At 46.0% G+C, this 17,904-nt stretch overlaps 1 protein-coding gene across 9 annotated transcripts in view; it reads right to left on the bottom strand.

Moving 5' to 3' along the window:
• The window catches only part of DNM1 (dynamin 1), a gene marked incomplete at both ends in the record, with an annotated part of 66,876 nt that extends 56,419 nt beyond the window's left edge, over positions 1-10,457 (bottom strand). For all 9 annotated transcript variants that reach the window (XM_084272490.1, XM_084272486.1, XM_084272491.1 and 6 more), the window contains one exon: positions 10,297-10,457. In XM_084272490.1, coding sequence (XP_084128616.1) covers positions 10,297-10,457 — 161 coding nt within the window. The remainder of the gene's footprint in view (positions 1-10,296) is intronic.
• Between the last annotated feature and the right edge of the window lie 7,447 nt (positions 10,458-17,904).

Genomic DNA, 17,904 nt, shown 5'->3' with positions numbered 1-17,904 from the left:
ATGCCAATTTACATCTCTGCTCTGCCTGGAGAAGTGTGCAGGAACAGTGCCAAGCTCTTGCTATGTACCTCACCTCTGCAGTTTCAGATATAATTAGGATCACCCTGGCTGGAAGCACAGTGCAGAGGCACTGCTCCTTCAGCCCTTGAAGGGAAAACAGCAGACTGACTGCTGACACCTCTAGTGCAAAGCAAAGTCAGAGGCATTGAACTCTGCTTCAGAAACCACACAAGACTCCTCCATTTCAGGCTATTCCAGAATGAAAGTTGGATCAACATCCCCAGAAGAGATGAGCTTCTGACCTCCTGGCAAGTTCCAATGTGTCTGTCAAAGTCCATTTGACCGACCAGGGGTCACTTCCCCAGGCACTGCTTGTGTCCCAGGGAACATCTCCCTGGTCAAGTTTGGGCAGTGACCACAGGGAGGGACAAACCAGCAGGTTTTTATACAGCTACACATCCACAGAATTTCTAAAGGAGTTCAAGTCTTCACTGAAAATTTAAGGCTTACATTTAAAAATGCAGAGGAGGGTCAGAATTGGTGTTGCCTATTAATAGGCACAGTGAATACACAGCAAAACTGTGGACCTGGACAAACAGACCAGAGTCTTACAGTCTTCCATGCCTTTCCCTGTTTTCCACAAGAAAAGGGCTTCCCAGGCTGGCATAACAAACAGATCTTGTACAAACAGGCAGAAACAGAGCAGTGCCTTAAACAGGAACATCAAACCAAAGTAGCACAGCCCAGGGGGAAGCAGTATATTTCCAGGATCTCTGCTGAGAGCTGCAGTGATGAAGAGGTGACCTGAGTTTCAGCACTGGAGCTGCAGCATCATCTCTGCAGAGTGACACGTGTCATGCACCAGTCCCTGAGGGTATCCTGCATTTTGGTAGGTACCAATCTCCCCCTTACCTCTAGCTATAACCCCACTGCAGTAGATTCCTCTCAAAGGCACCACCATGCCCAGGCAACTCCCAGCTATTCATAGAGGAGCTTCTATTAAAAGTAAAAGCACAATCAGCTTAAGAAATAGCCAGAGATTACTCAAGAGATCACAGCAGTCAGAAAGAGAGAAAACCTAACATATGTATTGGAACCAAGGGGCCTCCTCCTGACCCAGAGCAGTGGAATTTCAGAGTAAATCATGAGCAAGTCAGTGAAACTAAACATCAGCCTAAGAACTGTAAGGGTTAGAGTTTTGGTTTCTCTGCCTTAATTCTGAACTAGCAGGTCATCAGGTGTATTTCCCTGCTGACAGGGAATTCTTCCCATGCTGGGAGACATGTGCCAAATGGACAGTTATTTTCTTGCAAGACCCTGTTTGTAGAGGCTTTAATGACTTGGATGAGGAAGAGCTTGGAGCTGAAACAGCCTGACAATTTGTTGTCAGATCCTACATAACTTCCTCTGCCTTTAAACATGCAAGAGTGACAAGAAGGCGAAGAGGAAGAACTGTACAGAGACATGAAGATTTTTACCTTCAGGTACCTCTTTCCTTGATCTAACAAAAACCAGCACAGCCTCCCCCATCCCTGGATCTCCATTCTCAAAAAAACACCCAAATAATTAGTTTTTCCTAGTGCTCTCCAGGGCAAGTTAGCTCTGCTGTAAAAACATTTGCAGATGTTGAGAACAGACTACTCAGCATCTCTGTAGCCTTTTGCCTATTGATGCTTTGAGAAAGGGTCTAAATGCAGATGAACTGCTTCACAATACAGCCACAGCTTAGGCTCAGCTTTTGTACAGCACCACAGCAATGCTGCCTGGCCCTTCAGCCAAAGTTCACAGCAGTATCAGCCTAATACAGGCTATGTCCTCTCTCAGGCACCCCATACACTACACGAGGCAGTCTTACATCGAGACTGTTTCACAGCCACAAAATTACAGCCCTAGCACAGTCGGACAGGATCCCAGCGATTCTCATGTTTCACAGGGTAGTGTTAACTCTTCACCCTTCAACTCAGCTGCAGCAATGCAACCTAAAGCCCTAAGAAACAGGAAAGGGGCTGTTAAAGGCAACTGTTGAGGCAACACATTATTAAAAAAGTATTTTCACCCCCAGGGACTCGAGTTTAGTTCCCATTTCAGTCACAAGTGAGGAAATGGATTTATTCCAAACCTTGTTTTGTATAATTTATTATTCATTGTGACTAATACAAGTATTTTAGCAGGGCTTACAGTTTTTGGAGTAAGCCCTGATTTTCAGGAAGGGAAGAGTTGACAATGCAGGCTTTGGGATTCTTTATACTTGTCTCTGGGAGCACTTAGGGAAACAGCATCTTTTCAAAGAATAAAATGTAACACCCATGTTAGAAACTGATGTTGTCAATATAAAAGCTACACTGCCCTTCTGTTAGCGTAACTGCTGTGTCCAGGGCTCTAAGAAAAGCTACACAAGTCACCAGATTTGCAGAAAAAGTGGCAGAAGTTGGCAAGTTTGCTTCCAGTCAGCACGACGCAGCTTGAGGAGCTTGCATAACGTCTGCTTCCAAGATGCTTCCACAAGCACGTTATGCTGAACAGCAAGAAGCTACTGACCAGGGATTGGAACACCATCTCGCTTCCATTTGGTGATGACTGGGACTGCCAAAGCTTTCACTGCATCTAACATGGCAAAGAACAATCAGAGACACTGTTAGATTTCAGACTCGGCTCATTCTTCCTGTACTGTGCCTTGAAGGGAAGAAAAGCAGTTATCTGTTGTAGTCAGCACCAGCCTAGGAGCTGTGACAAGCTTGAAGGTCATGCAGGAAGCAACTATCAGCAGCTTAAGCTGTCATAGACATGGGCAGACATGGCAATTAAGAAAATTACTGAACCATTTTACATTCAACTGTCAAAGTATGCCCTAACAGAACTTTAAAAACAAAGAGCTGGACATAAGTGGAAAGTATCAGTGAACCCCCTGGAATAGTTGTTTAAACTTCCAACATTAAATTGCTCTCAGGTGCCAGTCACAGGATTTTGATGCACACTCCTGCCTGCTCCTCAGTTGCCTCAGTCCTCTCTTCATAAGCCACCCCAGTATTTATAGCAGCTAGTTCTGAGCAAGCATCCAGTGCTTGTGACTGAAGTCCATCAAGTCACTCAAAAATAAACACAATGCATGCTTTCTGGAGCTCTTCAGAACCAGTCCTGCTGGAGGTCTGACCAGACCATCTGAGCTTTCAAAGTCACCAGAGACAAAACCCTGAGGTGATTCCTATACAGGGCTGCACTACCCATCCCTGCTATGAAAGGCTATGCTCAACAATTTAAGTGCTCCCACCTCCTCTCATCTCCTCTCATTTCAAGTGTCCATTGACATGACATGACCAACACCCTCCCCTTTCTACATCCTTCTGTCTACAGGTAGAGAAAAAAGTCACAGTAGAAGTTAGTCACAGAGCTGAGAATAGAACTCTCTCAAGGCTGAACATGCCCATTTGCCTGTTATCAGAGACAATATTCCTTTACCTTGAGCTCTCACTCTATCAGGAGATGCAAATCCAGGGCTGATATCAGGACAGGAAGATTTCCAGTGGAATGAGAAGCTGTCCCACTCCTGAGCTATTTTCCCACCATGCATGACTAATTTTTTTTTTTGAACCAGATTTAGTTTTAGCTCTCCTCCCAACTAGCAGCTTTCTGACTCATATGGTTACAGATCTGTGAGTCCAAGGAGGAAACTCTTACACCCAAAAAAACTTTAGGTGTTTTTAGCGGCATATTAAGGAAGCAGATTTACTCTGCGTATTACCAGTAAAATACCTTTCACAGATGCCACCTCAAAACCATTGGACATACAGGTTGAACACCATATGCTTCTAGGTGACAGCCTGCCACCCTATCTTCTGGTTCTGCCACTCAAATGCACAACCTGAAACAAAAGCCTGAGTATTGGCTTGCATGGGTGGAGCACACATGGGTTTGCTCTTGCCTAACAAATTCGATGCTCAAGGCATTGTAAGTTTTCACCTCAGTAGCTAGAGCACAGCAAGAACTGTTTTCTTGATTAACTTATGCTGAGTTGTCAACTTCTTCCATTTCTCCTCAAAAATGTTGACCTTACAGGTGCAAAGAAATCCTTATTCAGGATGAGTTTCACTTACAACTTGTAAAGGAAGGCTCCAGCTTGAAGTTGACTATGAAGGAGGAACATTCAGTAATTCACTAGATGAGGAAGGGAATAGCTTCCTGCCTTAGAATAACACTTTCAGAAGCTGTCTCAGAGAGGAGGTGCTGCAGACAGACTCCCACACCTTCTATTTAAGTCTTGCTGAGTTCTGCCTGCTCAAAGCATCTGGGGAAGTTCAAGGACTTCACTTGGCATCCCCAGCTCGGTACAGAACTATGGCTTCTGAAAACAATCAGTAGCCTCTAACAATATACATTTGTCTTTGGGGGGTTTTTTTTGAACCATGTGAAAAGTTATAAGCATGTGGTGCTTTAAAAACAGCCAACAGCCTTAGCAGAGGGGAATGCTCTTGGGAACTTCCAACTTCTTTCCCCCACTGGTTCTGCACTCTTCACAGCCCAGTGGCACAGCATACTGTTACAGAGCAAATAAAACACCCACATCACTTCCCTATCTCAAAGTACAGTAAAGGCCTGATCAAAGACCAGGATGCTCCAAGATTCCCAACATGAGGATTATGATGGTAGCAAGGAAGAGTCCACACTAGCAAAGGCAGCATCCTCCTCATCTGCCAGCTATCCCACAATGAATTCCAGCAACAAGACAGACAGCTGTTTTCACACATCACTAAGTCCAGGCAAGCCCCAACTTGCAGAATACTCAGGTTCAGCTTTTAAACTGGAGATAACTTCCCCTGGGTAAATTCTTGAATTATCTGAGATACACTGTAAGGATCCCTTTTTCCTAGTGAATATAAGGCTAGTGGGCAGTTAGGAGAAGTATGAGGTCATCACTAAAGAGTTAAGCAGAATGATGCAGTCAGACAGCAAGATCTGCAGAGAACATCTAACCACTGTAGCAAATAAATACAAGTTTAATACCTTTTCTATTTGAGCCAGCCCCTACAACATTAAAACAAATAGAGGACACACACAGACAGACACTGCTGCAGCATCTACACACACTGACATCCATCCATCCTTCCCCCCCAGTACAGCCATCCATGTTAAGTTCTAACTTAATTACCTATTTCCTCCTCCAAGTGTTTGCTCAAAGCTGTACAGTTTTCTCTTTAAATTATCTTGTGTTCTGCTGTAACACATTATCCATTTCCCTGGTGCTACACATTCTCTTCCTTCCCCAATTAATCTGAGATGAAAATAGGTGTTCTCTTCAGTGAAGACCAAAGGCTTGCTGCCATTTGAAGGACATTAGAGAAATCACAGTCAAATAAACAACAGAATCCTACTTCTGGCTTTTGCACAATCCTCTGCAACCCTAAACAAGTCACTTTCCAAGCAATGCTTTAACCTGTAAATTGCACAGCAGCACTTGGCCAGCTCACAGATGGATTTATCGTAAAATTAAGGGTCCATGACTTGTAACTACTCCCTCTGCCAGCACTCTGGGCATGTATACCAAAGCAGGAAAAAACCCATCATATTTAAGGGCCCCTTTTGTCGCCAGATCAAGTTAGTCTTGTTTAAGTTTAAATCTGCCACTGAAGTGCTGCATTACTGCTCAGCATTACCCAGTACAGTGGGCATCCCCAATCTAGACATAAGGTAGCTGCCAGGATTTTTAGATTTGAACCCTCAGTTCTCTTCAAAGCACTCAGGCTCACAAAGCATCTACTACAGCAGAAGCCTGAGCAACTAAAAAGCACAAAGACCACTGACAAAACAGTCTTCCTAGAAGTATCTGAACAGGCCAAGTATCTGCATCTCTGTAGGCAGCCCTAAAGGATCTTACACTTCCAGGTAGTTACTAAATACCCGTTGGCTTCTGAAGGCATTTTGCTGGAGAAGCCTCACATAAAGCATGTGTCATTAAAGAAAGTATTCCCTCATCACATCTTGGGGTGTAAGTATGTATCTCTAGAAGGCTAGGGAAGGTTGAGATATGAAAATACAAAGCTGCTCCTCAAGTTATACTTTAGTCAAGCTGAATCCTGTGGCTTCAAGATCTATCTTTGCATTCTCAGTATGTGACATGGCAAGCCAAAGACACAGTTGCAGCACATGCTGCCTGGTCCTTGCCTGGTTTTGTCAAGGCAATTACTGTAGCACAAGTACCAAGCTTAATAGGTACTTATGCTTACCACTGCCACAGGCATTGCAATGCTGCATTTTCCCTCTTTTTACCCATGCTGAAATTTCAGTTTGCTGGAATTTGTGAAGTTTAGGTCTGTGCCTGCCCCCATCCTCCTTCCAGGCAACATATAAGCATTGTTTAATTCAGCATATACCATCCGAGCCTGGTGACAGAGTGCTCAGTGCCCTTGTTTTGTTTGGGACATAAAAGCTCCCAAGAAAGGATGTTTTGGTGGTTATGCTCAGGTCCAGGGTCAAGTAAACCCTGATTCACTCCCCATAACTCTGGCATTACTTATCTCCCTTGATCATAAATGAGACAGTTTCACCTCCTTCCACCTCCTGTTCCCAGCCCTCAGTCGTTGCCTCCTCAGCAGCCCCCTTAAACCATCTGTTCTGCAGAAGTCAGAGGTGTCTTGTTTTCTCCATGGAGAGCAATGCAGCTGTCCTAGCAGGGCTGAGCAGCACCCTGCCCAGGATCAGACAAGAAGAATACAAGGCACAGGCGTTTATGCAGCCATCTGAACACAGCCTGATGCTTTCAGCTTCTCCCATTTGTAAAGCAGAGATAACAGTAATACTCCCACAAATCCAAAGACTTGTGTAACAGCACTCAGATCTTCTGATTTCACACTCACACACTTATGTTGGGTTATTTTCACATGGCAAAATAGGATGGCACCAACATGGATGATTTTACCAACAGCTTTATGAGCTGTCTTGTATATTCCCCTTCTTGCTCCTTTGGGCTCTCTCCAGTTGAATTAGCACATACCATAGGCTTTGTTCTTTTTATCAGACCATTTATTCTGGTACTGGTGCCTGCTCTAAGACCTTCTAATTTAAGAAGAGTGGCAGCAGTGAAGTAACAGCACCATAAGAATGTATCAACCCCTGAGGTCCCTTCCAACCTGAGGTATCCTACAAACCCATAACCACACCAACAGGAAATGCCTGGAGCTGACTCAATGAGCCTTCTTTCCAGTTCTGGGGCCCAGGATAAACCACTCCACTAAAAGCTGTGTCACCTGCCTGGCTTTTACGTGGCTTCTCTCATCCCTTCAGTGTTTTTAACACCATCAGCCAGTATCCCAGCCACCATGCTGAGTCTCCGGCAGCAAAAGCACACACAGCAGCCACGCTGACATCTGGTATTATAAATACAAGCTCTGCACTGTTGGATAATCTGTTAACAGCAGAGTAAGTGACATTGGAAGAGTAATTAGCAGCAACTAGTAAGCCACTGCATTCAGGAAGGAAAAGTAGTATTTGTTTAGTAAGACAGGTAACTAAACATTGATCACAGTCAGCATCACCTCTGTGCTCTGAGGTTCTCAGCTCCCCCAGGATTCAGTACCAGCAGCACTGAAGTCCTGCATAGCCACAAGCCAGGTCTGGCAGTGGGGGCAAGCGTGCCACCCTGCTACGTGAACATGCCTTGATGACAGCTTTAAAAGGCTCCTCTGCAGGTACTGAGTGGGGAAAGCAGCCCTGGCAGGGCCTCCAGCCCCTCTGCTGAAGCATCCCCATCAAGCACATCAGTCAGTACCAACTGCATTTGTTCTTGCAGAAATTTCCATCCACTCAGAGCAGCTCATCAGCACTCACACTGACTGTGCAGTGAGCAGCTGCTGAGCAGTAGCTGCACCACCATCCTGGTATCAAGCTAGAGCAGTGATATATGTCATGTCCACACTACAGCAGTAACTGTATCTGTACACAGTAGGTCTACACACAAATTCTTATGCCTGTTCAGACAAGAAAACAGCCTCTATCACCATGACATTGATGCACTGTGCTTGTTCTGGATACTATTTCCATAGCTTCTTATCATGGTTTCCAATACCCACACAAAAAGAAAAGAGGCTATGCATTACAGCAGGGCCCCAACATTATTTTAACAGGAATGGGTTTTGCAGCATATACACATACATTCTGTGGGAAGATGGTCTCATGTTACCAGTCTCTAAACTAGCCAGCACTCAAGGGTATCAAATGGAGAAAGACCTCTTCCCTTTGACATATTTTCCATTTCCACTCCAATTATTTCCTCTAAACATTCTTCTACAGACAGGTCATTCAGCTTCTGCTCAGGGGAACCTTCATTATTTCATCTTCTAAAAGCCATAGCACTATAACATGCTGCTAGAGAGACAACTGATGGGGGACAGGGAGGTCACAGGGTCTCCTGGGACAGAGGTCATCAGAAAGAGACAGAAAACAATTTGATTTCCTCTTCACCTGGCAGATAAAATCCTGTTCTCAACTGGTACCAGTGGCAGTGAACCAGGGATTAACATATCCCCTTCTGTTTGCCCAGTCTAAGAGAGAGGGGCCGTGTACACCAACACAGTGACTATCCTTCAACAACCCCTCCTCTGGCCCAACAGCCATACCTCATGTATTATGCCACTGCAGCACTGACTGCATAGATCCTCTAAAAAGGATTTACGAGGTTAGGCTGCCAGTACTTAGAAAGCAGGAAAACAGCAGAGCCAACAGGTGAACCCGTTTTGCTCACACTTCAGCAGACCTATTTTCCCCCTTCTTAGAAAGCCAGAGCACAGCAAGATTTTCACTTTGGTGGCAGCAATCATTATTTTTCTTCCTGTGTCTACAAACAAGTAGATCCTGGTCTATGTCCTGAGGCTCAGTAAAATGTGTGTCTGTAATGCCTTTCCCTTGGCACGATTCCCAGCATCCCTGGAGGATCCTGCATGGACTGTTGGAAGTCAGCTAGGAAAGGATCCCAAACTCTTTGTAGGTATATCTATAGTGGAAAAAGATAACCTTATTCCAACCATGTTTTCTTTGCAGCAGATACAATCCCCATGCTTCTGCCTACTACCCACAGCACACCTTGCACTCACTGCTCAAGGCTGTCCTCACCCAAGCCCAGAATTCAGGGCTAAAACAAAAACCCCATGCACACCACACCGACAGCAGGAAAGGTTTCTGAGCCATCAGGCAGCAAACAGCTTAAAAGATAAAAGTGGGGGTGGGGGGGAACAACACCCAGTAGATGCCACAAACACAGCGACATCTGAACAACCCACACAAGCACCTGACCAGGTACCACAGCAGCCACCAGCAGCCTGCGTGCCCCTCGTAGCATAAAAACCCCACCTTGATAACTAAACCCTGCGGATCACTGAATACAATTAATTAACGAGGCCAGAAACAAGCTGAGGAACGACACCCCCCCCACCACCACCTCTCCCCAGGTGTTGTGTGTCTGCACCGGAGCAGATAACCAGGCAGCAGCGCCTGCAAGTCACTCAGGTTGCAGATGATGAATGCGAAGGTCACATGAAGGGAAGGCATCGGTGTGTTGCCTGTCACAAAATGGTAGCACCCGGGGATTGGAGCATATAGGAGAGAGAGATAACCCCGTCCTTCCTATAGCCTCCCCGCAGCTCCCGACATGGCATCCGCTATGGAGGACAGCGCGGCAAGGCTGGGGGAGGGGGACGGAGCAGATTAAACTTAAACACACACACCGTCCCCATCCGTGTGTGTGTCCCCCGTGTGTGTGTGTGTGTGTCCTCACCCCCCCCATCCGACCGTATCCATCTCCCGGACCCGCGGAGGGGGCACCCCGGCCCGAGGAAGGGAATGGAAGGGAAGGGGCTGCTGCCCACTGACATCTCGCCCCCCCCCCCGCATTACGTAACAGCCAGGGCGCACCTCCCGCCGGAGATGGGGGGGGTTGGGGGGGGGGGCTCCCACCGGCCCCGAAGGTGCGGCAAAGGCGGGGACCCCGCTGCGGAGAAACACCCACCCACCCCGGGAGGTGGGGAGCCCTCCTCATCCTCCTCATCCTCCTCCTCCTCCGCTGCACCGCAGCGCCCGGGCGTCCTGCAGCACTGCCCCACTACCCGCGCACCCAGCCGCGCTGCTGCCCGCGCCTCAGGCGGCACCGTCCGTCCCTCGCCGTGCCCGCACAGCCGCTCCCCGCCCGTCCGCCGCACCGCGCTGCCCCCGCAGCGGCTCTGCCCCTGACCCCCGCGGCCAGGCTCCCCAGGGATCACCCCCCTCCACACACACACACACACACACCCATCCCCCCCGCCCCCTTCCCCTCACCTCCCGACGAAATTCTCCAGCACGGAGCTCTTGCCGGCGCTCTGCCCCCCCACCACGGCGATCTGCGGCAGGTCGAGGTTGGCGTTCTGCCCGATGGCGGCGAAGGCGTCCTGCAGCCGGTTGACCAGCGGGATGAGGTCCTCCATCCCGCGGTTCCCCATGGCTGCGGCGCGGCACCGGCTCCTCGCACACGCAAGCTGACGCTGTCGCTTCCCGCGCTCTCCTCGGCGGGTAGCCCGGCTCTCGCCACCCCGGCCGGTGGGCGCCGGCAGCAGCCCCCGCTCCTCGACCCGTTCGACGCCGCCTGCTCCCGCCCGGGCTCCGCTCGCCTCAGCCCGCCCCGCCGCGCCTGCAGACAGCTGCGCGCCGCCGCCAGGGGGCCTTAAGAGCGCTGGCGCCGCGCTGCATCCTGGGAGATGTAGTCCCGGTGCTTGGCGGGGAGCTGCTGAGGGGGCTCGCCCAGCGGCGAGGCCCTTCACCCCCCCCTGCCAGGGATCTGCGCTCAGAGGCGCCGGGAATGGGCCAGCTCGGGTGCCTGAAGCCAGAACAGCGCAGGCTGTCCCCAGCCCTGGGGGGCTGTGTGGTGCCATGGCCTGTCCGTGGCAGGTTGAGGCGCCAGGAGGGTCCAGCCAGGGCAGGTGTGAGGCCCAGTCTGCACGCCCAGGGTTCCATCACTGTACCTGTGAGCCTGTGCAGCTCAGTGACCACCCCTGCGGGCTTCAGGCACTATTTCTGTGTGGCACAGTCAACGTACAGGTATGATTTGGTCAACATACCCGTGCAGTTTGGTCTTTGCACCCATCCAGTTCAGTCGATATGCGGGGACAGTTCGGCCAGGGCACCTGTACAGGTGGTTGATAGGCCTGTATGGCAGGGCCTCGTGCCAGGACAGCACTTGTGAAGTTGCCAGAATACAATAAATGCTTGATGTGATTGAACTGGAGGCTTGGAAAAACACCACTGTGCTTCTGCTGCTTCATCTCCACCCAAACGTGGATGAAATGTGCATCAGTTTCTGTTCATAGCTGCTGAACAGTAAATGATGATGCTGTCCTAGCGTTTGCTTTACAGAAACACAAGTACTTCACATTATGTACTTAGATTTTGGTTTTTTAAAGCAATTTGTCTACAGTAAAGAGGAAGCCATTTGATTTTGGGTCTTTAAAAGGACTGGGGTTTTAATAAGCATATAGTGTGAGGCCATATTTGATTTGAAAGTATAATACTGAAAACAAGTGTTCAGAAAAGAAGCTGGTGGCTAGCAGTGACTCAGGAGGATGGAGAATGCTGCATTTCAAACACCTCTCAGTTCGTGCTACCCAGTACTCCTGTTCACAGCTCAGAGACAGCTGGGGGTGGTGGGGGAAAGGAATAATAAAAAACTGCAACAGATTTTGAGCTGTATGTTTTGTTTTACACAGCAACTTTTTAGTTATAATTATTCTAAGGAAGATTTCACAGATGTCCATCAAATGTAATCCATGCAGAAATACCTACCTGGGTGTACAGAGACACTGGAACAACCTGAGGGGTGAATCTGGCTCGCTCTATCTGTGAAGGTGCCCAAGGGCAATGCCCCAAAATCATCACCAATGTGCAGGTAAGAACACTGAAGGAAGAGAGCTGCTCCATCTGTATGGGTAACACCATTGGAGGGCATATGTGGGCTGTTTTGGGGGCTGTTGATGCTATTTTTTCCTCTCAGCAAACTACCCAGTAAATTTGAAGAAACACGCTAAAGAAACTCCATATAGTCTGTGGACATAAATCTTTGAGCATCTATGTACCCATTCTGATCATTTATGTTGAAGGAACCCAGAGAAAAAAACATTGTTTTTTTCCTTTAGAAGTTGATAGCTGCTTCTTGATAAAGGTCACCACAAAAAGAGCAGAGAAGAGTATCAAAGGCCTAAAGAATGGCATCACCTTCCTCCCTGAATCAGAGCTGATGCTCGGGGAACTTTAGAGTGTGAGGACCTTTGAAGCTTTATTTGAGGAACCATAAGAAGAAAATTGTTCTTTTCCCAGAGGTTGCTGTAACCTGAAGTTCACCCACACAGTTCTGATTTCAATACAGAGGAAGGTTACCCAGCTACATCACTGCCATCATCTCACATGGCACAGCAGCTGTACTAACAAGCCTTAATGACCATGACCAGCTTCAGGAGGGGCTTCTCCTCACACCTGTGAGCACAGGAGCTCTATTTAAGCTCAGCCCAGGGCTATCAGTTATTGATGAGTTGTGGAGAAGTATTTGTCTTTGGCTTAGGTGGGGTTCAGGGTGTTTCTAGGCTCTTTGATTCTGTTTTCAACTTAAAGAATGAGTCCTTAGCTCTGTCCTGCTGCTATCAATGTACCTGGAGATCACTAGACCTGCTCTGAATTCTGGCCTGCAGGTTGGTATCTCTGCTTGACCCTGGACCATTACCCTATTCTTGCCTTATGATCTGGACTTTTTATTGACTTTAGCTGTTACCTTTGGCCTGTCCTGCTTGCCTCCTGTGGGTACTGTGAGGTTGCACCCTGGCTGGCAATAACCGTGCTAGCTGTGGGATTTTTCCCTTGGCTCCTGCCTCCCCTTCCACTGGGAAATAGCTCTGCTCTTGCTGTTCTCTGATATTGATGTTATCTGCTTAGCTAAATGTGACTTGACTGTGGTCCCCTTCTTGTTCTCCCCATGCATCCACACCTGCCTTTAATACTTCCACAAAAGCAGCTATAGTTGACTGTGGCTAGCAATGTTTTTCTAACAATAGAAGCCTCAACCTCTAAGTGTTACATTCTGTTCTTTGCTCAGCACTCCAAGCAGGTATTCTGCTCTAGGTGAGCCCACTCCAGAAATAATTTTCAGGTTTTTATAATTTTCTGGAAAAGCTAAATTTAAAAGGATCCATTTCTTTTGAAAAGAGTTTGGGAAAGTACAGTGTGCCAACAGCTGATATTGAAGGCTGGGGACAGAAAAAACTAGGGTTCATGTTGCCAGTGAAGGAGCTGGTACAGCTGAAAGACTCATAAATTGCTTTTTTTTGCTAGTATTCTTTTATTTGTTTTCTGGTTTTAATTTTCTGTGCAAATCATACTTAGTTCTTGGTAAGTGTGGTCCTTAATCTAATTTCTTGTGGTCTCAAAGGGCAAAAGTGCACTCGAGGTTTGGGGGGGGGGGGGGGGGGGGGAGGTGTGTGTTCGAGTTCCCTCCAGATCAAAAAGAAAAGGAATGGTGGAAGTAGTAAAAAACCTGCAGAAATAATCACAAAATCTACAAAGATCTTTCAGGAGAACAGCATTAGTGTAAAACTGTCAGATACACAAAATGTACTCCTGCTTCCCCTTTCTTGCAGTGATGCTGGTGAGCGAATGAGCCCATAGTGTCTGCCTGCGGCGTTACCCCTACAAAAGCTCATTAATATCGTGGAGGCTTCTGCAGCAATTGCTAATTGCACAGCCCAGAGACCCCCGAGCTGGCACGTCAGGCAGTGAAGCTTGGGTTTCTGAAGCTTTAGAAACCTGCTCCTCCCACTGATGAAAACGAGAACTGCAGGCACTCAGCATCACTCCTAAATCCTTCCATTTTATCTCCTGCAAGAAACTGAGTTGCAAGGATGGAACTAGTAAACAGGCCTTTTGAATCTGTAATACCTCCCACCTGTCACTCGTGCAGCAGCATGTTAGCAGGTTTTGGAGGAAAAACAACTATATGATCATTCTTCATGGAAATACTGGAAGACTGAAAGGTCATTGAAATCAAAAGGCATTTTATTAACTGGAGGGGAAAAGAAAAATCTATTTATTTCTACCTTGGTAGAAAAACTTAATACATGAGCAAAGAAAAACAAGGAGGATAAGAGATTTCCCCCCACCCTCTCCAAGGGGCTATGAATATTTCTGGAGGTGCTTTAATGTGAGTCCCTAAAAATGCATGTGGGTGTAACTATATGTGTTTCTATGTATGGCTATCAACACAAAGACAGTTTTGTACACGGATTTTTATCACCTCATGCAAATAGAACTCCCAGTTTACTTAGCATAATTAGAAGTAGGCACTTGAGTGCTGGATTCTATCCCTCATTCCTTGCCCTGGTAAAAATAACACACCTAGTCCTCACAGGAAAAAGATGCAAAAATGTGGAATGCGATTAGCTTATGATTCTTCCAGTTATCTGCAAACTGTTTCCATTGGCTCCAGGTAGAGCTATAAATGTTTGGAATATTTTACAGGGGATCATGAAGTGGATGCTCCTGGTCTTTTGAGTTCCAATGTCTACAAATGCAGGTAAGGATTTGAACTGGTTGTTTACAAGCAGAGGTTAGAATACACGTTCCTTAAAGAATCACAGTTTGGATGGTTGCTGTCTGTATCAATACAGAATGTGTTACACAGCTGCCAAATAGTTAAATTTAATTCAAATTCACCTCTTAAGTTGGTTCTACCTCTGTAGGCAGTTTCACATAGTCATTTTTAAAGAATCTATGGTATATATACTTACATGCTGCTACAGTAGCAGTGATAACATTAGTAATATCAATGATCTCTTGTAGTAGCAATTGCTCAGGACGTAAGTTTCTCTCTCATGTTCCTATTGGTTGGAAAAGCTATGGGAAAGAAAAGCAGGCTTTTTTAAAAAAAATAAAAAGCTTTGCTTTGCAGATTAAAATGGCAAAAAGCTTCCTCATCTTCTGCCCTAAATCAGGGAAGTTGCTGAGCTGGTCTCAATTCTGACAGAATTCCTGAAAAGGAAGGTTAAAAGGAAGGTCAGTCCAGTGTACAAGATGCTGGGTCATGTTCAGCTCTTGTGTGACCAGATATACACAGGATATACACGAGGAAAGAGGAAAGCTGAATGTTACAGTCCATTAGGAAAGGGATCTAGACATGGATGTGAGTATAAGTTAGTATTTCCACATCAAGTGAGATGATACAAATTAGTCCCTGGAATATATTTTACCTTGAGAGACTGAAAATCACTAATAGAAACTGATTTTCCATGTGGCAAAACAGGTATAGAGCCAGTATCTTAGTTAATATCCTGTGGGCCTGCCCTGCCAATTGAGAAATATCAGGAGTAGATTTCTAAAGCAACAGAACAAAGAGGAGGGGAGCAAACATCCCTTAATGCACAGACCATTTTGCTTTGAAATGTCCTGTGCTACAGGTTTCACTGTATGAATACAGTCTTCCTCCAGATAAAACAGACATGGAAAACAGTGTACCTCCAGTAATTAATCCCCGCTGTTGAGAGCAGGTCTGGTGAAACTTGACCCATTCATTCAATGGACAGGCCCCAAAAGCAGAAAGAAAAAGTACTTTGAAGACCTATATTCCTTTTTCTTCAAGGAGTTTGGGAGGTTTAAAGACATCAGAGTGAGAAGGAGTTCTATCCTAGTGAAATGGATGAGTAATAACACCATCTTTGCAGATTGCAGAGGAAGCTGTGGGCACCGCAGCTTCTTGGTGCTCTCATAGGCACTGAGAGGCAGCTTTTGAAAATCTGAGTGTATGTGGCTTCACCAAGGCTTGCAGACTGAGTCCTTCTCAGAGCCAAAATGAAAACATACAACTGCAGAGTCCAGTTATGCTGTAAATTAGAAATCTCTGGTTAGCTCTAGATCTCATCTGCTCCCTGAAACAAATTCGTACTAGCCCAGTTTTTGCTGGGCTATAATCTAATGCAACCCAGCTCCTGAATTAAAAAAATATTCATATGGTCTGTCCTCTTATCTGTCAAGAACTTCCATATCCCTGGTCTAATCATATAGAAGTGTAATGCAGGTTGCCTTATAGCAATGAGGAGCAACTCTGCTGATGTTAGTCTCAGTATTGAGGGGTACTTTCTGGGTCATTGTCCTGCCTTGATCTTCTAATTCTGGCTCTGCTTCATTCATTCCCATTGCCAATGAGCCACAGTATCTGTGTAACCATCCCCTGAGTGGATACCTAGGTCATTAATGAGTAATAGTGTTGTAGTCTGTATTGCACTATGTTTTTAAGGTTCTGTGTATTCTCATTACATAATGACATGTATTTGCCACCGTGGAGTGAACAGTGAGTTGCTTGATAATTGAAAGGGAGATTTTTTTTCACAGGAAAAAAACAACTGTTGGGAGATGAGAGGTCAAGGTCTGCTCAGTGGGTGCCAACACTAAGTATCCTTTGGCTGTCAGCTTAAGACATGCTGCTTTACTGCCTGTAAGAAAGGATTCAAGCCCAATTTCCTGTGCTGTTACCTTACATCTCTCTGACTTTCAAACTGAACGGTGTGATTCACCAGATCTGGAACATTCTCTTCTGGATTCGCATAAACCATCTCTGGTAGGTGTGATGTTTGGCACATAAAGGCTTCTCTGAAAATCAACCTTAGGTTGACAAAGCAGCAAATGTCTTCACTTCCTACAGCCCTAATCCTGACTTGCCTTGTGCACGCTTGGGACTAAATCTATGTCCCAATTTGTGTTCAGTGCAACAATATATCTATGCATTAATTGTGGGCTTTTGTTATAGACTCTTAGTGAGGGATGCTTGTTTAATAATTTGTATGCAGGACCTCACACAAGAAAGGCCAGGCTTTGGGAGGAGCCTCTAGATTGTGTCAGAACATATCTAACAGTAAAAAAAAAATATCCTGTAGACTTAGTTATTTATCTCATTAACATGGTGATTTGTAGATTTCCAAATGTTACATACAGTGAATACTTACAAGAACTTTAGTTGTAAATTTAAGAACAGAACACATCAATTTCAGATTTAAGGTTATTTCTACAAGCTGAATCCTTTCTTTTGTGTGTCTGGCTAACACATGGACATTTGTAGGGTCATCAAATTAACCTTCTCTCCCACCATTGCAAGCTAGCCAGGGTAGTAGCTGTGGTAATGGGATGGTTGCAGGACCAGAGGATCAATTATGCAAAACGATTTCAAAAAGAATCTGGGTATGTTTTCTGCTCCATGTCTGTATTCCCTGGGATGATATTTAAGCTTTCATGCCTAACAGGAGAGAGTTTTCTCTGTGTGCAGGCAGCTGTGACTGGATAAAGGACTCCAAGCATTAATGTAGCTAGTCATTGACTAACATGGATGGTCATCTCCAAATTGATTATTGTAAAATCAAGATGGTATAAAAAGGCCCAAAGGAAAAAAAAATCAACATATACAGTGGCATTGAAAACTATTGATGGTAACTGTATATCACTAGCAACTCTGCTCAGCTTACAGTACTTTCAGCCTCAAATCAATTCTGAGGCCTTTAATGAATCAAGTAGTCCGTACTGGTGTGAATAACAAGGCTATAAAGTAAATTATTTCAGGATGGATTCTCTGCAATGGCCAAGAGCAGAAATGCATCTTCACCCTGGATAGGTTTATTGTAAGGAGAAATGACAGTCACAGCATGTCTTCATACAGAGGCTGTGTGCGCCGAACGCTCTTAAGACTAATTCACTGACAGAAAACAGGTGCTGCAGGAAAGGTTTTGCTGCCAACACACAAAAAGGACCTTCTAGAAAAGTCCCCCCAGCCGACAGCACAGAGTAATATTGCAGAAGTCCCTGTTTGTTTTCTTCCAGGTTCTCATGGCAGGCTTGCCAAGATGTGACCACAGCAAATGGCCAAGGGCT

Source organism: Gallinula chloropus, assembly GCF_964237585.1.
Source record: "Gallinula chloropus genome assembly, chromosome: 18".
Lineage (NCBI taxonomy): Eukaryota > Metazoa > Chordata > Aves > Gruiformes > Rallidae > Gallinula > Gallinula chloropus.
Note: the sequence above shows the minus strand (reverse complement) of the source record. Positions and strands in the feature narration are given on the sequence as shown.